The sequence below is a fragment of the Mobula hypostoma genome, chromosome 31, assembly GCF_963921235.1.
Source record: "Mobula hypostoma chromosome 31, sMobHyp1.1, whole genome shotgun sequence".
Classification (NCBI taxonomy): Eukaryota; Metazoa; Chordata; class Chondrichthyes; order Myliobatiformes; family Myliobatidae; genus Mobula; species Mobula hypostoma.
Genome location: NC_086127.1, coordinates 8576626 through 8602388, shown reverse-complemented (window position 1 = coordinate 8602388; position 25763 = coordinate 8576626). Strand labels below are relative to the sequence as shown.

Genomic DNA, 25763 nt, shown 5'->3' with positions numbered 1-25763 from the left:
CTGTAACTGGACACTTCTCTTAGACAAAGTCCTGATGAATATCAAGGACTAAAGGAGGGAAAGATTGTTCTATTCATTGACCGCCACAAACTCCATCACGAATACCAGAGCTCAGAGATCCTGCTGGGCTGGTGGTCAATCCCAGACCAGGCTCTCCTGTCATTATTTCATGGGCTTCCCGAGTTGTGTCTGACTGAGAGTCTGTACCTGAGCTCACAAACCCTGCTGGGCTGGTAGTCAACCCTGGACCAGGCTCTCCGGTCACCAATCCCTGAGGTTCCTGTGTTGTGTCCGACAGAGATTCTGCAATAACAAGATATACAAAGGAAAGGTAAAGGAGTAAACAAGTTTTATGTTAGATCAGGAAGGAACTCAATGGCAGGAACAGGAGGCTCATGTCCAGGTTAAATCTGTCCTCTGAAATACGCACACTCCCCTATCCTTGGCTCTTTAATATCTCTACCCTCTCCTCACATCTCCCTCTCTCAGCATTCACTGCCTGCATAACTCTCTTGTCAGTCTCTCCTTCCTTCCCTCCAGTTGGAGTGTCACTCTCACTGATCTCTCTGCCCAACTCTCCTTACAGTCATCACTCTCTCTTCACTCACCACATTCCTCCCACTCCAGCATCCCACCTCTCTCTCCATCCCTTTCTCTTGTATGTTTTCACCCATTTTCTTCTGTCCACATACTGAATTACTCATGGCTAAAATCAACTCATGCCTAAGCAAGGTTCTGGACCCACTGTGATTTGCCTATCACAATAGGTCTACAAATCAAATTAAGGTTAATTACCATTCAAACAATTCATGGATACGACCAAACGAGACAGCATTCCTCTGGGCACAGATACAGAACATTTAAAATACCAAGCAAGCATTCAAGAATTTTGAGTGACACAGTGCAAAATATCCAGCAAAGAAGTATATTCACTTGAAAAGAAAGGTAATTTACAGTCCAAGTCCCTGTGCGACAATGCCCAGCAGTCGATGGTACTGACTCCCGGCAGTGTACAGACACACGCAATTCCGCCTGTCATTCCACCGCTCGAACATGATAGCGCAGAGAGGGCTGGAGTGACTGAGTGACACAGGAGGGAGGGGAGGAGTGATGGAAGTGAGAGGGGACGATGGTTACAGAGAGGAAGGGAGGAATAACTGTGAGGAGTTGCAAGGTGACTGATGAGGCACAGAAACGACCAGAATCGGATTTGAGTAATTCAGTACGTGGACAGAAGGAAATGGGTGAAAACACACAGGACAGAGGGATGGAGAGAGAGAGGTGGGATGCTAGAGTTGGAGGAATGAGGTGAGTGAAGAGAGAGTGATGACTGTGTAAGGAGAGTTCGGCAGAGAGATCAGTGAGAGTGACACTCCAACTGGAGGGAGGGAAGCAGAGACTGACAAGAGAGTGATGCAGACACAGTGAATGCTGACAGTGGGGATGCAAGGAGGGGAATTTGAGAGAAAGGTGGAGGATTGGAGTAAGGGGACCAGAAGGAGATGATGTACAGGTGAAGAGAAGGGCCAAGAGGGGAGCCAGAGTGGGAATGGAAAAAGAGAGAAGTGGTAGGGGGTAGAAATTACCGGAATTTAGAGCAATCAGTGTTCATGTCATCAGGATTGAGGCTGCCCAGATACAATATGAGGCGTTGCCCCTTCAGCCTGAGTTTGGCCTCATCATGTCAGTAGAAGAGGCCTTGGACAGACATGTGGGAATGGGAATGGGAAGTTGAATTGAAATGAATACCCACTGGGTACAACAATTTGAAAAAGGTCTCTGACCTGCAGAGATACCAAAACCATCCAGTCCCTGTCCAGAAACTCTCCCTCCTGAATGTCTATGACCAGTCACTACTCTCTGTCAAAGTCCGGATGATTTAAGACTGAAGAAGGGAAACATGACCCCCATGACGGATACTCAAATCACACTCCGGTTATTTGTATGTCTCATCAGTCACCGTGCAACTCCTCACAGTCATTCCTCCCTTCCTCTCTGTGACCATCTTCCCCTCTCACCGACATCACTCCTCTCCTCCCTCCTGTGTTACTCCACCCGTCTATGTTCATTCCTTCCACCTCACTCTCTCCAACCCACAACAGAGCCTCATCCATCACAACTTACCAAACCCAACAGACAGCAGAGAGAAACCACTGACTCCATCATTCACACCCCTAGCCACAATGCACTGTACATCCAGAAGGTGAACTGGTCCACGGGAGGTTCAACTTCACAGAGTGACAGAGACTGAATGAACACAGACAGACTGAGACTTGGTACCTGAGGATGCGTCTCCTGCTGGGACAGAGGACAGTTCCTTGGTGTGCTCTCCAGTAGACAATCCTGTAGACTGTTCCAGTGTTGAAGTCTCCAGGTCTGGAATAAAAGTGACAGAGACACAGGAGATTGGCAGACCTTAAACATCACAACAGGGACAAGAAGTTGTACAGATGAGAAATTCTCCAGGTGCTGGAAATCCAGAACAATGCACAGAAAATGCGGAAGGTCAGGCAGTACCTTTGGAGGACAATAAACAGTCAAAGTTTTAGGCCAAGATACTTCATCATGATCAGAAAGGAAGAACACAGAAGCCAAAATAAGAAGGTGGAAAGTGTACAAGCTGGCAGGTGATTGGTTAAGCCAGGCAAGTGAGAAGATATCCTGGAAAGTGAGCAGGATGATGCGAGAAGCTGAGAGGTGATAGGTGGTAGGTGAAAGAGGTAAACGCCGAAGGAGAAATCAAATGAGACAGGACAGTGGGCAAAGGGTTAAATAGATGGAGAAGGGAGGCCAGAGGAAGGAGATGAGCAAATGAGGAGAGGGGAAGTTCTAAGAGGAGAGCCAGAATGGGAATGGAAAAAAATGGAAATGGGAGGGAGAAGAATTTACAGGATGTAAGAGAAATCGATATTCATGCCATCAGGTTGATGGTGACCCTGACAGACTATCAGGTGTTGCTCTTCAAACCTGGGGGATAATCTCATCAGGTCAGAGGAGGCCGTGGACACTCATATCAGAAAGGAATGGTAGGTATAATTAAAATGGGTAGCCAACGAAACAATAATTTGACAAAAAGGTCTCTGATTTGGAAAGAAACCAAAGCCATCTTGTCACCATTCACTGACACTCCCTCCCAAAATTTCTGTAACTGGACACTTCTCTTAGACAAAGTCCTGATGAATATCAAGGACTAAAGGAGGGAAAGATTGTTCTATTCATTGACCGCCACAAACTCCATCACGAATACCAGAGCTCAGAGATCCTGCTGGGCTGGTGGTCAATCCCAGACCAGGCTCTCCTGTCATTATTTCATGGGCTTCCCGAGTTGTGTCTGACTGAGAGTCTGTACCTGAGCTCACAAACCCTGCTGGGCTGGTAGTCAACCCTGGACCAGGCTCTCCGGTCACCAATCCCTGAGGTTCCTGTGTTGTGTCCGACAGAGATTCTGCAATAACAAGATATACAAAGGAAAGGTAAAGGAGTAAACAAGTTTTATGTTAGATCAGGAAGGAACTCAATGGCAGGAACAGGAGGCTCATGTCCAGGTTAAATCTGTCCTCTGAAATACGCACACTCCCCTATCCTTGGCTCTTTAATATCTCTACCCTCTCCTCACATCTCCCTCTCTCAGCATTCACTGCCTGCATAACTCTCTTGTCAGTCTCTCCTTCCTTCCCTCCAGTTGGAGTGTCACTCTCACTGATCTCTCTGCCCAACTCTCCTTACAGTCATCACTCTCTCTTCACTCACCACATTCCTCCCACTCCAGCATCCCACCTCTCTCTCCATCCCTTTCTCTTGTATGTTTTCACCCATTTTCTTCTGTCCACATACTGAATTACTCATGGCTAAAATCAACTCATGCCTAAGCAAGGTTCTGGACCCACTGTGATTTGCCTATCACAATAGGTCTACAAATCAAATTAAGGTTAATTACCATTCAAACAATTCATGGATACAACCAAACGAGACAGCATTCCTCTGGGCACAGATACAGAACATTTAAAATACCAAGCAAGCATTCAAGAATTTTGAGTGACACAGTGCAAAATATCCAGCAAAGAAGTATATTCACTTGAAAAGAAAGGTAATTTACAGTCCAAGTCCCTGTGCGACAATGCCCAGCAGTCGATGGTACTGACTCCCGGCAGTGTACAGACACACGCAATTCCGCCTGTCATTCCACCGCTCGAACATGATAGCGCAGAGAGGGCTGGAGTGACTGAGTGACACAGGAGGGAGGGGAGGAGTGATGGAAGTGAGAGGGGACGATGGTTACAGAGAGGAAGGGAGGAATAACTGTGAGGAGTTGCAAGGTGACTGATGAGGCACAGAAACGACCAGAATCGGATTTGAGTAATTCAGTACGTGGACAGAAGGAAATGGGTGAAAACACACAGGACAGAGGGATGGAGAGAGAGAGGTGGGATGCTAGAGTTGGAGGAATGAGGTGAGTGAAGAGAGAGTGATGACTGTGTAAGGAGAGTTCGGCAGAGAGATCAGTGAGAGTGACACTCCAACTGGAGGGAGGGAAGCAGAGACTGACAAGAGAGTGATGCAGACACAGTGAATGCTGACAGTGGGGATGCAAGGAGGGGAATTTGAGAGAAAGGTGGAGGATTGGAGTAAGGGGACCAGAAGGAGATGATGTACAGGTGAAGAGAAGGGCCAAGAGGGGAGCCAGAGTGGGAATGGAAAAAGAGAGAAGTGGTAGGGGGTAGAAATTACCGGAATTTAGAGCAATCAGTGTTCATGTCGTCAGGATTGAGGCTGCCCAGATACAATATGAGGTGTTGCCCCTTCAGCCTGAGTTTGGCCTCATCATGTCAGTAGAAGAGGCCTTGGACAGACATGTGGGAATGGGAATGGGAAGTTGAATTGAAATGGATATCCACTGGGTACAACAATTTGAAAAAGAATGTCTCTGATCTGCAGAGATACCAAAACCATCCAGTCCCTGTTCAGCAACTCTCCCTCCTGAATGTCTATGACCAGTCACTACTCTCTGTCAAAGTCCGGATGAATATTTAAGACTGAGGAAGGGAAATATGACCCCCATGACTGATATTCAAATCCCACTCTGGTCATTTCTATGTCTCATCAGTCACTGTGCAACTTCTCACAAGCATTCCTCCCTTCCTCTCTGTGACATCCTTCCCTCTCACCTACACCACTCCTACCCTTTCTCCTGTGTCACTCCACCCCTCTCTGTTCATTCCTCCCACCTCACTCTCTCCAACCCCCAACAGAGCTTCATCCCTCATGACTCACCAAACCCAACCCAACAAACAGGTGAGAGGAACCATTGACTCCATCATTCACACCCCTACCCGCAATGCACTGTACATCCAGTAGGTGAACTGGTCCATGGGAGGTCCAACCTCACAGAGTGACAGAGACTGAATGAACAAAGGCAGACTGAGACTTGATACCTGAGGATGTGTCTCCCGCCGGAACAGAGGACAGTTCTTGGGTGGGCTTTGCAGTTGATGACTCTTTGGGCTGATACCTTGCAGAAGTTTTTGGATATGGAATAAAGGAACAGAGACTCAGGAGTGTGTCCAACCCTCCTGGCACACTCCAAGTCCCTGCTATATAGCTTGGCAATACCCTAACCCTCTTTGTGCCATTGATGCCCACAGCCAGTACTCACTCACATCGCTAACATCTAGTGTACTCTAAAGCTCAATCTGCCAATATCCTCTCCCATATCAGGACCTGCTGAGTGTCCTCTGATGTCTCGTCTCCCTGATGGAATCACTTCGAAAAGACGATGCCCCATGAAGGCAGCATCCACCATTAAGGACTCTCGCCATTCAGGACACATCGTCCTCTCACTGCTGCCGTCACGGAGGAGGTACAAGAGCCTGAAGACACAAACTCATCGTTTTAGGAACAGTTTCTTCCCCTCCCTCCACCATCAGATTTCTGTTCGATCAATGAACTCATGAACACGACCTCACTATTCCTCGTTTTGCACTATTTATTTATTTTATGTTTGATTGGAACGTACAGGAATATTTTTTATGTCTGCACTGTACTGCTGTCAAAAAACAAGAAATTTCACAAGATACGTTGGTGATAATAAACCCGATTCTGATCCGGAATCTCTTACCACTGACCATAAATCTATGTCCTCTGGTTATATTCAAGCCTGATCAGTGGTAATATTTTCAGCAGGAGGTCCCATACCACCAGCTTCAGGACCATTTATCACCCCACAACCATCAGACTCCTGACCGGCATGGATAATTTCCTTAAAATTAGTTAAAAATATTTACTCATTTATTGAAAGGTACAGCAGGGTAACGGGTCCTTTCGGCCCAAAAAGCCCATGCTGTCCTATTACACCATGCGACCAATCAGCCGACTAACCCGTACGTCTTTGCAATGTAGGAGGATACAGGGACAGAGACATGGGAGAGAGGGAAACACTGAAACATCAGCCCTCTCTCCTTCCACTGACTCTTCTCCAAAACCTTTGTCACTCTGAGACACCTGACAGTAGGAGGGATAAAAATATAGGACTGACCATGGGGATCAGCATTGCCTTTGATGATTCCAGTCACTCATTCCCGATCTGGACTGTCCAGCTGTGGGCCTGTGAATGTCCGATATCCCTCTTCTCTATGTACTCTGCTCCCCAAACTGTCCATCCCCCTCTCAGCACCACTCCTCCTCTCCAGTCCTCTTTCTTCGTCCCACATCAGAGACCCCACAGTCAACCCAACTATACTCTCTCTCCTCTACCCTTTCCAACTTCCCTCCACCCCAGTGTTTAATCTTTCCCATCAAACTCTTCCCTTCTCCTCCACTCTTTGCCATCCCCTCATCTTCACATGGTTCCAGATTAGGCACACTGAGGAGTGAGATGGGGGATGTTCTGGTCGCCTCAGAATAGGAAGGATGTGAAATCTTTAGAAATGGGGCAGAATAGATTTACCAACATGACACCTGGATTCAGCACCATGTCTTATCAGTAGTATTTGAGGGAGCTGAAGCTTTTCTCTTTGGAGTAAAGGAGGATGAAAGTTGACTTGATAGAGGTGTACAAGATGATGAGAGGTATAGGTCAATTGAAGAGCTAGAGACTGTTTTCCCAGGGTGGGAGTGACTCATACCAGGGGGTATAGGTTGAGTAAACAGCCAGAGACTCTTGTCCCAGGGTGGAAGTGACTCATACCAGGGGGTACAGATCGAGTGAAGAGACAGAGACTGTTTTCCCAGGGTGGAAGTGACTAATACCGGGGGTACAGATCAAGTGAAGAGACAGAGACTGTTTTCCCTGGGTGGAAGTGACTAATACCAGGGGGTACAGATCGAGTGAAGAGACAGAGACTGTTTTCCAAGGGTGGAGGTAACTAATACCAGGGGGTACAGATCGAGTGAAGAGACAGAGACTGTTTTCCCAGGGTGGAAGTGACTAATACCAGGGGGTACAGATCGAGTGAAGAGACAGAGACTGTTTTCCCAGGGTGGAAGTGACTAATACCAGGGGGTACAGATCGAGTGAACAGACAGAGACTGTTTTCCCAGGGTGGAAGTGACTAATACCAGGGGGTACAGATCGAGTGAAGAGACAGAGACTGTTTTCCCAGGGTGGAAGTGACTAATACCAGGGGGTACAGATCGAGTGAAGAGACAGAGACTGTTTTCCCAGGGTGGAAGTGACTAATACCAGGGGGTACAGATCGAGTGAAGAGACAGAGACTGTTTTCCCAGGGTGGAAGTGACTAATACCAGGGGGTACCGCTCGAGTGAAGAGACAGAGATTGTTTTCCCAGGATGGAAGTGACTAATACCAGGGGGTACAGATCGAGTGAACAGACAGAGACTGTTTTCCCAGGGTGGAAGTGACTATACCAGGGGGTATAGATCGCGTGAACAGACAGAGACTGCTTTCCCAGGGTGGAAGTGACTAATACCAGGGGGTATAGATCGAGTGAACAGACAGAGACTGTTTTCCCAGAGTGGAAGTGACTAATACCAGGGGGTACAGATCGAGTGAACAGAGACTGCTGGGTACAGATCGAGTGAAGAGACATAGACTGTTTTCCCAGGGTGGAAGTGACTAATACCAGGGGGTACAGATCGAGTGAAGAGACAGAGACTGTTTTCCCAGGGTGGAAGTGACTAATACCAGGGGGTACAGATCGAGTGAAGAGACAGACACTGTTTTCCCAGGGTGGAAGTGACTAATACCAGGGGGTACAGATCGAGTGAACAGAGACTGCTGGGTACAGATCGAGTGAAGAGACATAGACTGTTTTCCCAGGGTGGAAGTGACTAATACCAGGGGGTACAGATCGAGTGAAGAGACAGAGACTGTTTTCCCAGGGTGGAAGTGACTAATACCAGGGGGTACAGATCGAGTGAAGAGACAGAGACTGTTTTCCCAGGGTGGAAGTGACTAATACCAGGGGGTACAGATCGAGTGAAGAGACAGACACTGTTTTCCCAGGGTGGAAGTGACTAATACCAGGGGGTACAGATCGAGTGAACAGAGACTGCTGGGTACAGATCGAGTGAAGAGACATAGACTGTTTTCCCAGGGTGGAAGTGACTAATACCAGGGGGTACAGATCGAGTGAAGAGACAGAGACTGTTTTCCCAGGGTGGAAGTGACTAATACCAGGGGGTACAGATCGAGTGAACAGACAGAGACTGTTTTCCCAAGGTGGAAGTGACTAATACCAGGGGGTACAGATCGAGTGAACAGACAGAGACTGTTTTCCCAGGGTGGAAGTGACTAATACCAGGGGGTACAGATCGAGTGAAGAGACAGAGACTGTTTTCCCAGGGTGGAAGTGACTAATACCAGGGGGTACAGATCGAGTGAAGAGACAGAGACTGTTTTCCCTGGGTGGAAGTGACTAATACCAGGGGGTACAGATCGAGTGAAGAGACAGAGACTGTTTTCCAAGGGTGGAGGTAACTAATACCAGGGGGTACAGATCGAGTGAAGAGACAGAGACTGTTTTCCCAGGGTGGAAGTGACTAATACCAGGGGGTACAGATCGAGTGAAGAGACAGAGACTGTTTTCCCAGGGTGGAAGTGACTAATACCAGGGGGTACAGATCGAGTGAACAGACAGAGACAGTTTTCCCAGGGTGGAAGTGACTAATACCAGGGGGTACAGATCGAGTGAAGAGACAGAGACTGTTTTCCCAGGGTGGAAGTGACTAATACCAGGGGGTACAGATCGAGTGAAGAGACAGAGACTGTTTTCCCAGGGTGGAAGTGACTAATACCAGGGGGTACCGCTCGAGTGAAGAGACAGAGATTGTTTTCCCAGGATGGAAGTGACTAATACCAGGGGGTACAGATCGAGTGAACAGACAGAGACTGTTTTCCCAGGGTGGAAGTGACTATACCAGGGGGTATAGATCGCGTGAACAGACAGAGACTGTTTTCCCAGGGTGGAAGTGACTAATACCAGGGGGTATAGATTGAGTGAACAGACAGAGACTGTTTTCCCAGAGTGGAAGTGACTAATACCAGGGGGTATAGATCGAGTGAACAGAGACTGCTGGGTACAGATCGAGTGAAGAGACATAGACTGTTTTCCCAGGGTGGAAGTGACTAATACCAGGGGGTACAGATCGAGTGAAGAGACAGAGACTGTTTTCCCAGGGTGGAAGTGACTAATACCAGGGGGTCCAGATCGAGTGAAGAGACAGAGACTGTTTTCCTAGGGTGGAAGTGACTAATACCAGGGGGTACAGATCGAGTGAAGAGACAGAGACTGTTTTCCCAGGGTGGAGGTAACTAATACCAGGGGGTACAGATCGAGTGAAGAGACAGAGACTGTTTTCCCAGGGTGGAAGTGACTAATACCAGGGGGTACAGATCGAGTGAAGAGACATAGACTGTTTTCCCAGGGTGGAAGTGACTAATACCAGGGGGTACAGATCGAGTGAACAGACAGAGACTGTTTTCCCTGGGTGGAAGTGACTAATACCAGGGGGTACAGATCGAGTGAAGAGACAGAGACTGTTTTCCCAGGGTGGAAGTGACTAATACCAGGGGGTACAGATCGAGTGAAGAGACAGAGACTGTTTTCCCAGGGTGGAAGTGACTAATACCAGGGGGTACAGATCGAGTGAAGAGACAGAGACTGTTTTCCCAGGGTGGAAGTGACTAATACCAGGGGGTACCGCTCGAGTGAAGAGACAGAGATTGTTTTCCCAGGATGAAAGTGACTAATACCAGGGGGTACAGATCGAGTGAACAGACAGAGACTGTTTTCCCAGGGTGGAAGTGACTAATACCAGGGGATACCGATCGAGTGAAGAGACAGAGATTGTTTTCCCAGGATGGAAGTGACTAATACCAGGGGGCACAGATCGAGTGAACAGACAGAGACTGTTTTCCCAGGGTGGAAGTGACTAATACCAGGGGGTATAGATCGCGTGAACAGACAGAGACTGTTTTCCCAGGGTGGAAGTGACTAATACCAGGGGGTATAGATCGAGTGAACAGACAGAGACTGTTTTCCCAGGGTGGAAGTGACTAATACCAGGGAGTACAGATCGAGTGAACAGAGACTGCTGGGTACAGATCGAGTGAAGAGACATAGACTGTTTTCCCAGGGTGGGAGTGACTAATACCGGGGGGTACAGATCGAGTGAACAGACAGAGACTGTTTTCCCAGGGTGGAAGTGACTAATACCAGGGGGTACAGATCGAGTGAACAGACAGAGACTGTTTTCCCAGGGTGGAAGTGACTAATACCAGGGGGTACAGATCGAGTGAACAGACAGAGACTGTTTTCCCAGGGTGGAAGTGACTAATACCAGGGGGTACAGATCGAGTGAAGAGACAGAGACTGTTTTCCCAGGGTGGAAGTGACTAATACCAGGGGGTACAGATCGAGTGAAGAGACAGAGACTGTTTTCCCAGGGTGGAAGTGACTAATACCAGGGGGTACAGATCGAGTGAACAGACAGAGACTGTTTTCCCAGGGTGGAAGTGACTAATACCAGGGGGTACAGATCGAGTGAAGAGACAGAGACTGTTTTCCCAGGGTGGAAGTGACTAATACCAGGGGGTACAGATCGAGTGAAGAGACAGAGACTGTTTTCCCAGGGTGGAAGTGACTAATACCAGGGGGTACAGATCGAGTGAAGAGACAGAGACTGTTTTCCCAGGGTGGAAGTGACTAATACCAGGGGGTACCGCTCGAGTGAAGAGACAGAGATTGTTTTCCCAGGATGGAAGTGACTAATACCAGGGGGTACAGATCGAGTGAACAGACAGAGACTGTTTTCCCAGGGTGGAAGTGACTATACCAGGGGGTATAGATCAAGTGAACAGACAGAGACTGTTTTCCCAGGGTGGAAGTGACTAATACCAAGGGGTATAGATCGAGTGAACAGACAGAGACTGTTTTCCCAGGATGGAAGTGACTAATACCAGGGGGTACAGATCGAGTGAACAGAGACTGCTGGGTACAGATCGAGTGAAGAGACAGAGACTGTTTTCCCAGGGTGGAAGTGACTAATACCAGGGGGTACAGATCGAGTGAAGAGACAGAGACTGTTTTCCCAGGGTCGAAGTGACTAATACCAGGGGGTACCGATCGAGTGAAGAGACAGAGATTGTTTTCCCAGGATGGAAGTGACTAATACCAGGGGGTACAGATCGAGTGAACAGACAGAGACTGTTTTCCCAGGGTGGAAGTGACTAATACCAGGGGGTATAGATCGAGTGAACAGACAGAGACTGTTTTCCCAGGGTGGAAGTGACTAATACCAGGGGGTACAGATCGAGTGAACAGAGACTGCTGGGTACAGATCGAGTGAAGAGACATAGACTGTTTTCCTAGGGTGGAAGTGACTAATACCAGGGGGTACAGATCGAGTGAAGAGACAAAGACTGTTTTCCCAGGGTGGAAGTGACTAATACCAGGGGGTACAGATCGAGTGAACAGACAGAGACTGTTTTCCCAGGGTGGAAGTGACTAATACCAGGGGATACCGATCGAGTGAAGAGACAGAGATTGTTTTCCCAGGATGGAAGTGACTAATACCAGGGGGTACAGATCGAGTGAACAGACAGAGACTGTTTTCCCAGGGTGGAAGTGACTAATACCAGGGGGTATAGATCGAGTGAACAGACAGAGACTGTTTTCCCAGGGTGGAAGTGACTAATACCAGGGGGTATAGATCAAGTGAACAGACAGAGACTGTTTTCCCAGGGTGGAAGTGACTAATACCAGGGAGTACAGATCGAGTGAACAGAGACTGCTGGGTACAGATCGAGTGAAGAGACATAGACTGTTTTCCCAGGGTGGGAGTGACTAATACCGGGGGGTACAGATCGAGTGAACAGACAGAGACTGTTTTCCCAGGGTGGAAGTGACTAATACCAGGGGGTACAGATCGAGTGAACAGACAGAGACTGTTTTCCCAGGGTGGAAGTGACTAATACCAGGGGGTACAGATCGAGTGAACAGACAGAGACTGTTTTCCCAGGGTGGAAGTGACTAATACCAGGGGGTACAGATCGAGTGAAGAGACAGAGACTGTTTTCCCAGGGTGGAAGTGACTAATACCAGGGGGTACAGATCGAGTGAACAGACAGAGACTGTTTTCCCAGGGTGGAAGTGACTAATACCAGGGGGTACAGATCGAGTGAAGAGACAGAGACTGTTTTCCCAGGGTGGAAGTGACTAATACCAGGGGGTACAGATCGAGTGAACAGACAGAGACTGTTTTCCCAGGGTGGAAGTGACTATACCAGGGGGTATAGATCGAGTGAACAGACAGAGACTGTTTTCCCAGGGTGGAAGTGACTAATACCAAGGGGTATAGATCGAGTGAACAGACAGAGACTGTTTTCCCAGGATGGAAGTGACTAATACCAGGGGGTACAGATCGAGTGAACAGAGACTGCTGGGTACAGATCGAGTGAAGAGACATAGACTGTTTTCCCAGGGTGGAAGTGACTAATACCAGGGGGTACAGATCGAGTGAAGAGACAGAGACTGTTTTCCCAGGGTCGAAGTGACTAATACCAGGGGGTACCGATCGAGTGAAGAGACAGAGATTGTTTTCCCAGGATGGAAGTGACTAATACCAGGGGGTACAGATCGAGTGAACAGACAGAGACTGTTTTCCCAGGGTGGAAGTGACTAATACCAGGGGGTATAGATCGAGTGAACAGACAGAGACTGTTTTCCCAGGGTGGAAGTGACTAATACCAGGGGGTACAGATCGAGTGAACAGAGACTGCTGGGTACAGATCGAGTGAAGAGACATAGACTGTTTTCCTAGGGTGGAAGTGACTAATACCAGGGGGTACAGATCGAGTGAAGAGACAAAGACTGTTTTCCCAGGGTGGAAGTGACTAATACCAGGGGGTACAGATCGAGTGAACAGACAGAGACTGTTTTCCCAGGGTGGAAGTGACTAATACCAGGGGATACCGATCGAGTGAAGAGACAGAGATTGTTTTCCCAGGATGGAAGTGACTAATACCAGGGGGTACAGATCGAGTGAACAGACAGAGACTGTTTTCCCAGGGTGGAAGTGACTAATACCAGGGGGTATAGATCGAGTGAACAGACAGAGACTGTTTTCCCAGGGTGGAAGTGACTAATACCAGGGGGTATAGATCAAGTGAACAGACAGAGACTGTTTTCCCAGGGTGGAAGTGACTAATACCAGGGAGTACAGATCGAGTGAACAGAGACTGCTGGGTACAGATCGAGTGAAGAGACATAGACTGTTTTCCCAGGGTGGGAGTGACTAATACCGGGGGGTACAGATCGAGTGAACAGACAGAGACTGTTTTCCCAGGGTGGAAGTGACTAATACCAGGGGGTACAGATCGAGTGAACAGACAGAGACTGTTTTCCCAGGGTGGAAGTGACTAATACCAGGGGGTACAGATCGAGTGAACAGACAGAGACTGTTTTCCCAGGGTGGAAGTGACTAATACCAGGGGGTACAGATCGAGTGAAGAGACAGAGACTGTTTTCCCAGGGTGGAAGTGACTAATACCAGGGGGTACAGATCGAGTGAACAGACAGAGACTGTTTTCCCAGGGTGGAAGTGACTAATACCAGGGGGTACAGATCGAGTGAAGAGACAGAGACTGTTTTCCCAGGGTGGAAGTGACTAATACCAGGGGGTACAGATCGAGTGAAGAGACAGAGACTGTTTTCCCAGGGTGGAAGTGACTAATACCAGGGGGTACAGATCGAGTGAAGAGACAGAGACTGTTTTCCCAGGGTGGAAGTGACTAATACCAGGGGGTACCGCTCGAGTGAAGAGACAGAGATTGTTTTCCCAGGATGGAAGTGACTAATACCAGGGGGTACAGATCGAGTGAACAGACAGAGACTGTTTTCCCAGGGTGGAAGTGACTATACCAGGGGGTATAGATCGAGTGAACAGACAGAGACTGTTTTCCCAGGGTGGAAGTGACTAATACCAAGGGGTACAGATCGAGTGAACAGACAGAGACTGTTTTCCCAGGGTGGAAGTGACTAATACCAGGGGGTACAGATCGAGTGAACAGACATAGACTGTTTTCCCAGGGTGGAAGTGACTAATACCAGGGGGTACAGATCGAGTGAAGAGACAGAGACTGTTTTCCCAGGATGGAAGTGACTAATACCAGGGGGTACAGATCGAGTGAAGAGACAGAGACTGTTTTCCCTGGGTGGAAGTGACTAATACCAGGGGGTACAGATCGAGTGAAGAGACAGAGACTGTTTTCCAAGGGTGGAGGTAACTAATACCAGGGGGTACAGATCGAGTGAAGAGACAGAGACTGTTTTCCCAGGGTGGAAGTGTCTAATACCAGGGGGTACAGATCGAGTGAAGAGACAGAGACTGTTTTCCCAGGGTGGAAGTGACTAATACCAGGGGGTACAGATCGAGTGAACAGACAGAGACTGTTTTCCCAGGGTGGAAGTGACTAATACCAGGGGGTACAGATCGAGTGAAGAGACAGAGACTGTTTTCCCAGGGTGGAAGTGACTAATACCAGGGGGTACAGATCGAGTGAAGAGACAGAGACTGTTTTCCCAGGGTGGAAGTGACTAATACCAGGGGGTACAGATCGAGTGAAGAGACAGAGACTGTTTTCCCAGGGTGGAAGTGACTAATACCAGGGGGTACCGCTCGAGTGAAGAGACAGAGATTGTTTTCCCAGGATGGAAGTGACTAATACCAGGGGGTACAGATCGAGTGAACAGACAGAGACTGTTTTCCCAGGGTGGAAGTGACTATACCAGGGGGTATAGATCGCGTGAACAGACAGAGACTGTTTTCCCAGGGTGGAAGTGACTAATACCAGGGGGTATAGATTGAGTGAACAGACAGAGACTGTTTTCCCAGAGTGGAAGTGACTAATACCAGGGGGTATAGATCGAGTGAACAGAGACTGCTGGGTACAGATCGAGTGAAGAGACATAGACTGTTTTCCCAGGGTGGAAGTGACTAATACCAGGGGGTACAGATCGAGTGAAGAGACAGAGACTGTTTTCCCAGGGTGGAAGTGACTAATACCAGGGGGTCCAGATCGAGTGAAGAGACAGAGACTGTTTTCCTAGGGTGGAAGTGACTAATACCAGGGGGTACAGATCGAGTGAAGAGACAGAGACTGTTTTCCCAGGGTGGAGGTAACTAATACCAGGGGGTACAGAACGAGTGAAGAGACAGAGACTGTTTTCCCAGGGTGGAAGTGACTAATACCAGGGGGTACAGATCGAGTGAAGAGACATAGACTGTTTTCCCAGGGTGGAAGTGACTAATACCAGGGGGTACAGATCGAGTGAACAGACAGAGACTGTTTTCCCTGGGTGGAAGTGACTAATACCAGGGGGTACAGATCGAGTGAAGAGACAGAGACTGTTTTCCCAGGGTGGAAGTGACTAATACCAGGGGGTACAGATCGAGTGAAGAGACAGAGACTGTTTTCCCAGGGTGGAAGTGACTAATACCAGGGGGTACAGATCGAGTGAAGAGACAGAGACTGTTTTCCCAGGGTGGAAGTGACTAATACCAGGGGGTACCGCTCGAGTGAAGAGACAGAGATTGTTTTCCCAGGATGAAAGTGACTAATACCAGTGGGTACAGATCGAGTGAACAGACAGAGACTGTTTTCCCAGGGTGGAAGTGACTAATACCAGGGGATACCGATCGAGTGAAGAGACAGAGATTGTTTTCCCAGGATGGAAGTGACTAATACCAGGGGGCACAGATCGAGTGAACAGACAGAGACTGTTTTCCCAGGGTGGAAGTGACTAATACCAGGGGGTATAGATCGAGTGAACAGACAGAGACTGTTTTCCCAGGGTGGAAGTGACTAATACCAGGGGGTATAGATCGAGTGAACAGACAGAGACTGTTTTCCCAGGGTGGAAGTGACTAATACCAGGGAGTACAGATCGAGTGAACAGAGACTGCTGGGTACAGATCGAGTGAAGAGACATAGACTGTTTTCCCAGGGTGGGAGTGACTAATACCGGGGGGTACAGATCGAGTGAACAGACAGAGACTGTTTTCCCAGGGTGGAAGTGACTAATACCAGGGGGTACAGATCGAGTGAACAGACAGAGACTGTTTTCCCAGGGTGGAAGTGACTAATACCAGGGGGTAGAGATCGAGTGAACAGACAGAGACTGTTTTCCCAGGGTGGAAGTGACTAATACCAGGGGGTACAGATCGAGTGAAGAGACAGAGACTGTTTTCCCAGGGTGGAAGTGACTAATACCAGGGGGTACAGATCGAGTGAACAGACAGAGACTGTTTTCCCAGGGTGGAAGTGACTAATACCAGGGGGTACAGATCGAGTGAAGAGACAGAGACTGTTTTCCCAGGGTGGAAGTGACTAATACCAGGGGGTACAGATCGAGTGAAGAGACAGAGACTGTTTTCCCAGGGTGGAAGTGACTAATACCAGGGGGTACAGATCGAGTGAAGAGACAGAGACTGTTTTCCCAGGGTGGAAGTGACTAATACCAGGGGGTACCGCTCGAGTGAAGAGACAGAGATTGTTTTCCCAGGATGGAAGTGACTAATACCAGGGGGTACAGATCGAGTGAACAGACAGAGACTGTTTTCCCAGGGTGGAAGTGACTATACCAGGGGGTATAGATCGAGTGAACAGACAGAGACTGTTTTCCCAGGGTGGAAGTGACTAATACCAAGGGGTATAGATCGAGTGAACAGACAGAGACTGTTTTCCCAGGATGGAAGTGACTAATACCAGGGGGTACAGATCGAGTGAACAGAGACTGCTGGGTACAGATCGAGTGAAGAGACATAGACTGTTTTCCCAGGGTGGAAGTGACTAATACCAGGGGGTACAGATCGAGTGAAGAGACAGAGACTGTTTTCCCAGGGTCGAAGTGACTAATACCAGGGGGTACCGATCGAGTGAAGAGACAGAGATTGTTTTCCCAGGATGGAAGTGACTAATACCAGGGGGTACAGATCGAGTGAACAGACAGAGACTGTTTTCCCAGGGTGGAAGTGACTAATACCAGGGGGTATAGATCGAGTGAACAGACAGAGACTGTTTTCCCAGGGTGGAAGTGACTAATACCAGGGGGTACAGATCGAGTGAACAGAGACTGCTGGGTACAGATCGAGTGAAGAGACATAGACTGTTTTCCTAGGGTGGAAGTGACTAATACCAGGGGGTACAGATCGAGTGAAGAGACAAAGACTGTTTTCCCAGGGTGGAAGTGACTAATACCAGGGGGTACAGATCGAGTGAACAGACAGAGACTGTTTTCCCAGGGTGGAAGTGACTAATACCAGGGGATACCGATCGAGTGAAGAGACAGAGATTGTTTTCCCAGGATGGAAGTGACTAATACCAGGGGGTACAGATCGAGTGAACAGACAGAGACTGTTTTCCCAGGGTGGAAGTGACTAATACCAGGGGGTATAGATCGAGTGAACAGACAGAGACTGTTTTCCCAGGGTGGAAGTGACTAATACCAGGGGGTATAGATCGAGTGAACAGACAGAGACTGTTTTCCCAGGGTGGAAGTGACTAATACCAGGGAGTACAGATCGAGTGAACAGAGACTGCTGGGTACAGATCGAGTGAAGAGACATAGACTGTTTTCCCAGGGTGGGAGTGACTAATACCGGGGGGTACAGATCGAGTGAACAGACAGAGACTGTTTTCCCAGGGTGGAAGTGACTAATACCAGGGGGTACAGATCGAGTGAACAGACAGAGACTGTTTTCCCAGGGTGGAAGTGACTAATACCAGGGGGTACAGATCGAGTGAACAGACAGAGACTGTTTTCCCAGGGTGGAAGTGACTAATACCAGGGGGTATAGATCGAGTGAACAGACAGAGACTGTTTTCCCAGGGTGGAAGTGACTAATACCAGGGGGTACAGATCGAGTGAACAGAGACTGCTGGGTACAGATCGAGTGAAGAGACATAGACTGTTTTCCCAGGGTGGAAGTGACTAATACCAGGGGGTACAGATCGAGTGAAGAGACAGAGACTGTTTTCCCAGGGTGGAAGTGACTAATACCAGGGGGTACAGATCGAGTGAACAGACAGAGACTGTTTTCCCAGGGTGGAAGTGACTAATACCAGGGGATACCGATCGAGTGAAGAGACAGAGATTGTTTTCCCAGGATGGAAGTGACTAATACCAGGGGGTACAGATCGAGTGAACAGACAGAGACTGTTTTCCCAGGGTGGAAGTGACTAATACCAGGGGGTATAGATCGAGTGAACAGACAGAGACTGTTTTCCCAGGGTGGAAGTGACTAATACCAGGGGGTACAGATCGAGTGAACAGACAGAGACTGTTTTCCCAGGGTGGAAGTGACTAATACCAGGGAGTACAGATCGAGTGAACAGAGACTGCTGGGTACAGATCGAGTGAAGAGACATAGACTGTTTTCCCAGGGTGGAAGTGACTAATACCAGGGGGTACAGATCGAGTGAAGAGACAGAGACTGTTTTCCCAGGGTGGAAGTGACTAATACCAGGGGGTACAGATCGAGTGAACAGACAGAGACTGTTTTCCCAGGGTGGAAGTGACTAATACCAGGGGGTACAGATCGAGTGAAGAGACAGAGACTGTTTTCCCAGGGTGGAAGTGACTAATACCAGGGGGTACAGATCGAGTGAAGAGACAGAGACTGTTTTCCCAGGGTGGAAGTGACTAATACCAGGGGGTACAGATCGAGTGAAGAGACAGAGACTGTTTTCCCAGGGTGGAAGTGACTAATACCAGGGGGTACCGCTCGAGTGAAGAGACAGAGATTGTTTTCCCAGGATGGAAGTGACTAATACCAGGGGGTACAGATCGAGTGAAGAGACAGAGACTGTTTTCCCAGGGTGGAAGTGACTAATACCAGGGGGTACAGATCGAGTGAACAGACAGAGACTGTTTTCCCAGGGTGGAAGTGACTAATACCAGGGGGTACAGATCGAGTGAACAGAGACTGCTGGGTACAGATCGAGTGAAGAGACATAGACTGTTTTCCCAGGGTGGAAGTGACTAATACCAGGGGGTACAGATCGAGTGAAGAGACAGAGACTGTTTTCCCAGGGTCGAAGTGACTAATACCAGGGGGTACCGATCGAGTGAAGAGACAGAGATTGTTTTCCCAGGATGGAAGTGACTAATACCAGGGGGTACAGATCGAGTGAACAGACAGAGACTGTTTTCCCAGGGTGGAAGTGACTAATACCAGGGGGTATAGATCGAGTGAACAGACAGAGACTGTTTTCCCAGGGTGGAAGTGACTAATACCAGGGGGTACAGATCGAGTGAACAGAGACTGCTGGGTACAGATCGAGTGAAGAGACATAGACTGTTTTCCTAGGGTGGAAGTGACTAATACCAGGGGGTACAGATCGAGTGAAGAGACAAAGACTGTTTTCCCAGGGTGGAAGTGACTAATACCAGGGGGTACAGATCGAGTGAAGAGACAGAGACTGTTTTCCCAGGGTGGAAGTGACTAATACCAGGGGGTACAGATCGAGTGAAGAGACAGAGACTGTTTTCCCAGGGTGGAAGTGACTAATACCAGGGGGTACAGATCGAGTGAACAGACAGAGACTGTTTTCCCAGGGTGGAAGTGACTAATACCAGGGGGTACAGATTCGAGTGAACAGACAGAGACTGTTTTCCCAGGGTGGAAGTGACTAATACCAGGGGGTACAGATCGAGTGAAGAGACAGAGACTGTTTTCCCAGGGTGGAAGTGACTAATACCAGCGGGAAAGATTGAGTGAAGAGTGTGACGTGATTCTGAATTATCCCTATGAATTGTTGTTTTGAAAGGGGGGGGGAGGAAAAGAGAGAGAGATAGAGAGATAGATAGAGAGACAGAGAGAGAGAGAGAGAGATAGAGAGACAGAGAGACAGAGACAGAGACAGAGAGAGACAGAGACAGAGACAGAGAGAGAGAGTGAGAGAGAGAGAGATCGATCAAATATCCCAAACAGTCACAAGACCTTGTACCTGAGGTACCCGTTGGGGCAGAGGATGGTTCCTCCAGGTCTGTAATGAGGAACAGAGAGACAGACGAGTGGAAACACTGAAACAGGTCATCACAGTGGGGCAGGAGTTCAGGGAATGGGAGACTGGGTCTGTGGTGAAACCAACACCATCCCTCTCCTTCCCAATCCTCCATCACCGCCCTCAGTCTGACACAGGATGAAGTGTAGGGATTGACCATTGGGAACAACATTCCATTCAGTCATCCGCACCATGGATACCTGAGCTTGTAGATCCTTCTGGGCTGGTGGTCAAACTCAGACCAGGTTCTCCCGTTGCTGCTCCCTGGGGTTCCTGAGTTGTGTCCGAGTGGGGATCTGTAAGGAGAGAGAGTCAGGTTGGGTGGGGACGTGCGAAAGATTACAGAAAAAGACATTGAAAAGCTGGTCAGGATGAACCTGGCTGCAGGGAATGGGAGATGAAATTCATTTGTTTTGTGGCAGTAGTGTACATATACATACACACAAAATTCGTTAAATGGAGATCTGTTTTTGGAGACCTGTGTGTAATCAAGGTGTTTCAATTGATTGCAGTAAAATACACCTTTATAACCATATAACAATTACAGCATGGAAACAGGCCATCTCGGCCCTTCCAGTCCGTGCCGAAGGCTTACTCTCACCTAGTCCTATCTACCTGCACTCAGCCCATAACCCTCCATTCCTTTCCTGTCCGTATAACTATCCAATTTTTTTTTAAATGACAAAATCGAACCTGCCTTTACCACTTCTGCTGGAAGCTCGTTCCACACAGTTACCACTCTCTGAGTAAAGAAGTCCCCCCTCATGTTACCCCTAAACTTTTTCACCTCCATCACTCCTCCCCTCCCTCCAGTGTCAATCCACTCCTCTCTGTTCATTCCTCCCACCCCACTCTCTCCAACCTCCAACAGAGCCTCATCCCTCACGACTTACCAAACCCAACCCAACAGACAGGAGAGAGGAACCACTGACTCCATCATTCACACCGAGTCAACCTGCTCAGCAGCTTTGAGTGTCCTATGGACTCGGACCCCAAGCCCGCTCTGATCCTCCACATTGCCAAGAGTCTCACTCGCTGCTCGGCCCCTCCCTTTCAGCATCTCCGTCTCCCCCTGCCGTCGGTGTATCACCGTCTCCCCCCACCTCGTCCTCTCCCTGGACCCCATCTCCTCGACCTCTCACTGTCTTTCCATCCTTTCGGTCTCTCCGTCTCCCCCTCCCCTTGGCTACCACTGTCTCCGCCTCATCTCGGTCTCTTCCTATCTGCCCCTCCCCTCGGCCCCTCACTTTCTCCCCCTCCCTGTCTTTCCATCCCTTCGGCTTCTCAGCTACCTCTCACTCCCCTCGGCCACTCCCTGCCTCCCCTTTCCCTCTGCCTCCCTTCCCCTACGTGGGCCTCTCCTTATCTGCCCCTCCCCTCGGACTCTCACTGTCTCCCTCTCCCCTCGGTGTCTCTCGACTCCCTCTCTCTACCTTCCTCTCCCCTCGGTCTCCCTCCATCTCCCTCTCCGCTTGGTACGTCACTCCCCCCTCTCCCCTCACTCTCACCACTGCTCCCTCCATTTCCTGTCAGTCTCACCCTCCCTCACTCCAGGGGAGGGGTAGACACTCTCCCGGCAGCTGACACAACATTGTGGGCCGAAGGGCCTGTGCTGTGCTGTATTGTTCTGTGTTCTATGATCTCTGTCTCAGGTCAGACTGGGCAATTTCATTCTGACCCAGGTGTGAAGGGGGATACGGGAAAGGTGATCACAGACCACGGGCAGGGCAGCCGACTGGAAAACTCAGCCCGTGGTGTGTGTTGGTGACTCAGGACGTCCCAGAATTTCCCCACAACTACCACACTGCTGTGTCACTGGGGAACGGTGACCTACCTGTACAGTACACAGCGTAACTCCAGTAATACCAGGGTGCCGGCTTCAGCCGATACACAAAGTAACCAGAGCAGTTCTTCACATTGATCCCCCAATTCCAGTAACAGATTTTTTCATCCCAGGTAAAGCAGACGGTCCTGGTCACCTCCCCCTCTCCCACGTTGGGATGGGGACCTGGAATGAGATTTACAAACACTGTAAAATGTACCCGGTCCCACAGTACAGCGGGGAATGTGAATCAGGACCCACTGTAAATCAGTGGTTCACAACCCACAGTCCAGTCCGACCTCAGTCAGCACTGAGCTGCTGCCCTCTCCCTCTCCACCCCACCCTCCCCACAGCAGCACCTTAATCTTCTGAATGAGCCTCCCACGAGGGACCTTGTCAAACGTCTGGGGGATCTCACTGAAACCTATCGAATATTGAAAGGCCTAGATAGAGTGGACATGGAGAGGATGGTTCCTATAGTGGGGGAGTCTGGGACCAGAGGGCACAGCCTCACAACACAAAAACCTCCCTCTAGATCAGAGATGAGGATGAATTTCTTGAGCCAGAGGGTAGTGAATCTGTGGAATTCATTGCCACAAATGGCTGTGGGAGCCACGTCATTGGGTATATTTCAATCTGAGGTTGACGGGTTCTTAAATCATGAAAGTATCAAATGTTAGAGGGAGAAGGTATTAGAATGGGATTAACAGGGAAAATGAATCAGCCATGATGGAATGGTATTGCAGACTCAAAGGCCAAATCACTGAATACTGCTCCTTTGTCTGATAAATTTATGCTCTAAAGTCTTTGAAGACAACATCCACAGCTCTACCTTCATCAATCACCTCTATCAACCCCTCGAAATACTCCAGCAAGTTACTAAGTCACAATTTGCCCCACACAAAGAAAGGTCCACTGTCCTAATTCACCCTCAATCTTCCAAATGATCATAAATCCTCTCCACTAGCTTCCCCACCAATGACCTGAGACTGATTGGTCTATATATTCCAGGATTATTCATATTTCCAGATATTTTTTCCACAATTGAAGAGACTATTAAGTAAATTAAATTACCGATTTATTTAGAGAGAAAGGGTGGAATCGGCCTTTCTGACCATTTGTCCCATGACACCCCAACAACCCTCGACAACCCTAATTAACCCGATCTTCATCATGGGACAATTTCTGTGGGAAGAAATCGGGGAAAACCCATGCAATCCATAGGGAGGATGGACAGAGACTCCTTACAAATGATGCTGGAATTGAACTCTCAACTCCAACACACCGAGCTGTAATAGTGACGCGCTAACCACTATGTTACCATGGCAACAAATAATTTCTCCCACTAACTGGTGAACGATGATGTCTGCAGACTCCCCCAACTCCCTGGAGATTGCCCCACCACTGAAATGTGTCTGGGGTCGTTGATACTCCTCCGGGTCGTATCCAGAATGGGGTCAGTGGGCAGATCAGTTCTGTAACCCAACTCCAGGAAGTTGGGACTCCTCCACCGGACTCCATGACGATACAGGACCGTAAAGCAGTCTGAGTGACTGTGGGGAGACATTTCAGGGAGATGGGGTTCTGTGTCCATGCTCGGGCCCTCTGAAGAGATCCGGGTTATCAGTTTGACCCTCCCCAAAAATAACCGAGCCCCACTGATGTAAACTCTGACCCTACCGTTTAACCAGCCTGAGTACTTCCCGGAGCAGCGATAATGTGGAATGACCGACTCAGGAATCTTCCATCCTCTGGAACTGAAACAACAATCAGAGGGTCAGTCCCTGATCTGAGGGAGTTTATTCACTCAGAGAGACATGGGAAATTACACTCACCCTGTCTGTACCCTGTCTCTGGTCAGTAACACCCCAATCCTGGGAATTCCCTCTCTGTTGTACCTCCCCCTTGTCTCTACCCCGAGAATGTGGGATCTCCCCTCTCCCTGTATTCACTCCCCATCTCAGTGTAGTCACTGATGATCCCGGTCTCCCTGCATTTCCCATTCACACACCCCTTGTTCCCCTGTTTACATTCCCATCTGTGTCCAGTTTCTCAGTGATCATCTCCTCACTTTACCTGTTAAATCTGTACCATCCCACTGCAAGATTTCTATCACTCATCCATTGTCCACCGGTACACACAGTGTGGGAACAATCCGTGCTCCTCCAGGGCTGATCCAGGACGGTGTGGTTTACACACGGATCACCGAGTGTGGAGTCTGTGACTGAGGGACAGAACGATGTTCAGTGTTAATGTACAGCTCATGTCCCCACCCTCTTTCTCTGCCAACCACAACCACCATCTGCACTTCCACCCTCAGCAACCATCAGTGAAGGAAGTATGTGGATGTTTCAGAGAGGGTACAGAGGAGATTTATCAGGATGCTGCCTGGATTGATCTCTTATCAAACTCGACCGAGTGAGCTCGGGCTTTTCTCTCTGGAGTGATGGAGGATGAGAGGTGACTTGATAGAGGGGTACAAGATGGTAAGAGGCATAGATCGGGTGAACAACCAGAGACTTTTTCCCAGGAAGTGGATAATACCCAGGGGACAGCAAGGTAGCACAGTGGTTCACACAACTCTTTACATTACCAGTGACCCGGGTTCAATTCCCACCACTGCCTGTAAGGAGTTTGTACGTTCTCCCCGTGACCACGTGCGTTTCCTCCGGGTGCTCCGGCTTCCTCCCACAGTCCAAAGGAGTACCAGTTGGCAGTTTAATTGGGCATTGTAAAGTGTCTTGTGATGAGGTGAGGGGATTGCTGGAAGCGGAAATGGCCACAGGGGAACCCTGCACTGACTTCCTAATCCCCTCATCTCTCCTGATGGTCACCCATCTGCTGTCTGGGTGTGACCACCTCTTCAAATATCTCATCTTGGATATCTTCAGCATCCCGGATGATCCTAATTGCACCCAACTCCAGCTCCGTGACCCGGTCAGTCAGTTCCTGAAATTGGGTGTACTTCCCACAGATGTAGTCATCAGGGAAACAGTCAGGTAACCTGAATTCCCACATCTGGCAGGAGGAGAATTCCTTCCTAAATACTCTGCACTAGAACAAAGGAGCTTCCCTCTTTTTATCTGTACCTCTGGCTGTTTAGCCAAAGCCTTCCCACTCTTTCACTGGCACACTATGACACATGGAACATCAAACTCTACAACACAGTACAGGTCCTTCAGCCCACACTATTGTGTCAATATTTTAACCTACTCAGCTCCAGAAATATAGAAAACCTACAGCACAATACAGGTCGTTCAGCCAATAAAGCTGGGCCGAACATGCCCTTACCTGAGAGATCACCTCTGTAGCCCTCTATTTTTTTGAGCTCCATGTACCTGTCCAGGAGTCTCTTAAAAGACCCTATTGTATCCACTTCCACCACCGTCGCTGGCAGCCCATTCCGTGCACTCACCA

The 25763-nt window shown here is 49.0% G+C and overlaps 1 protein-coding gene across 1 annotated transcript in view; it reads right to left on the bottom strand.

Annotated features, from left to right (window-relative positions):
- The window catches only part of LOC134339934 (mucin-4-like), a 51719-nt gene that overhangs the window by 12561 nt on the left and 13395 nt on the right, over nucleotides 1-25763 (bottom strand). Inside the window, exons 3-9 of the mRNA XM_063036721.1 lie at nucleotides 24423-24570; nucleotides 24027-24103; nucleotides 22359-22532; nucleotides 20725-20820; nucleotides 3350-3445; nucleotides 2281-2376; nucleotides 208-303 (exon numbers count right to left, since the gene is read on the bottom strand). Of these exons, the coding sequence (XP_062892791.1) occupies nucleotides 208-303; nucleotides 2281-2376; nucleotides 3350-3445; nucleotides 20725-20820; nucleotides 22359-22532; nucleotides 24027-24103; nucleotides 24423-24570 (783 nt within the window). The remainder of the gene's footprint in view (nucleotides 1-207; nucleotides 304-2280; nucleotides 2377-3349; nucleotides 3446-20724; nucleotides 20821-22358; nucleotides 22533-24026; nucleotides 24104-24422; nucleotides 24571-25763) is intronic.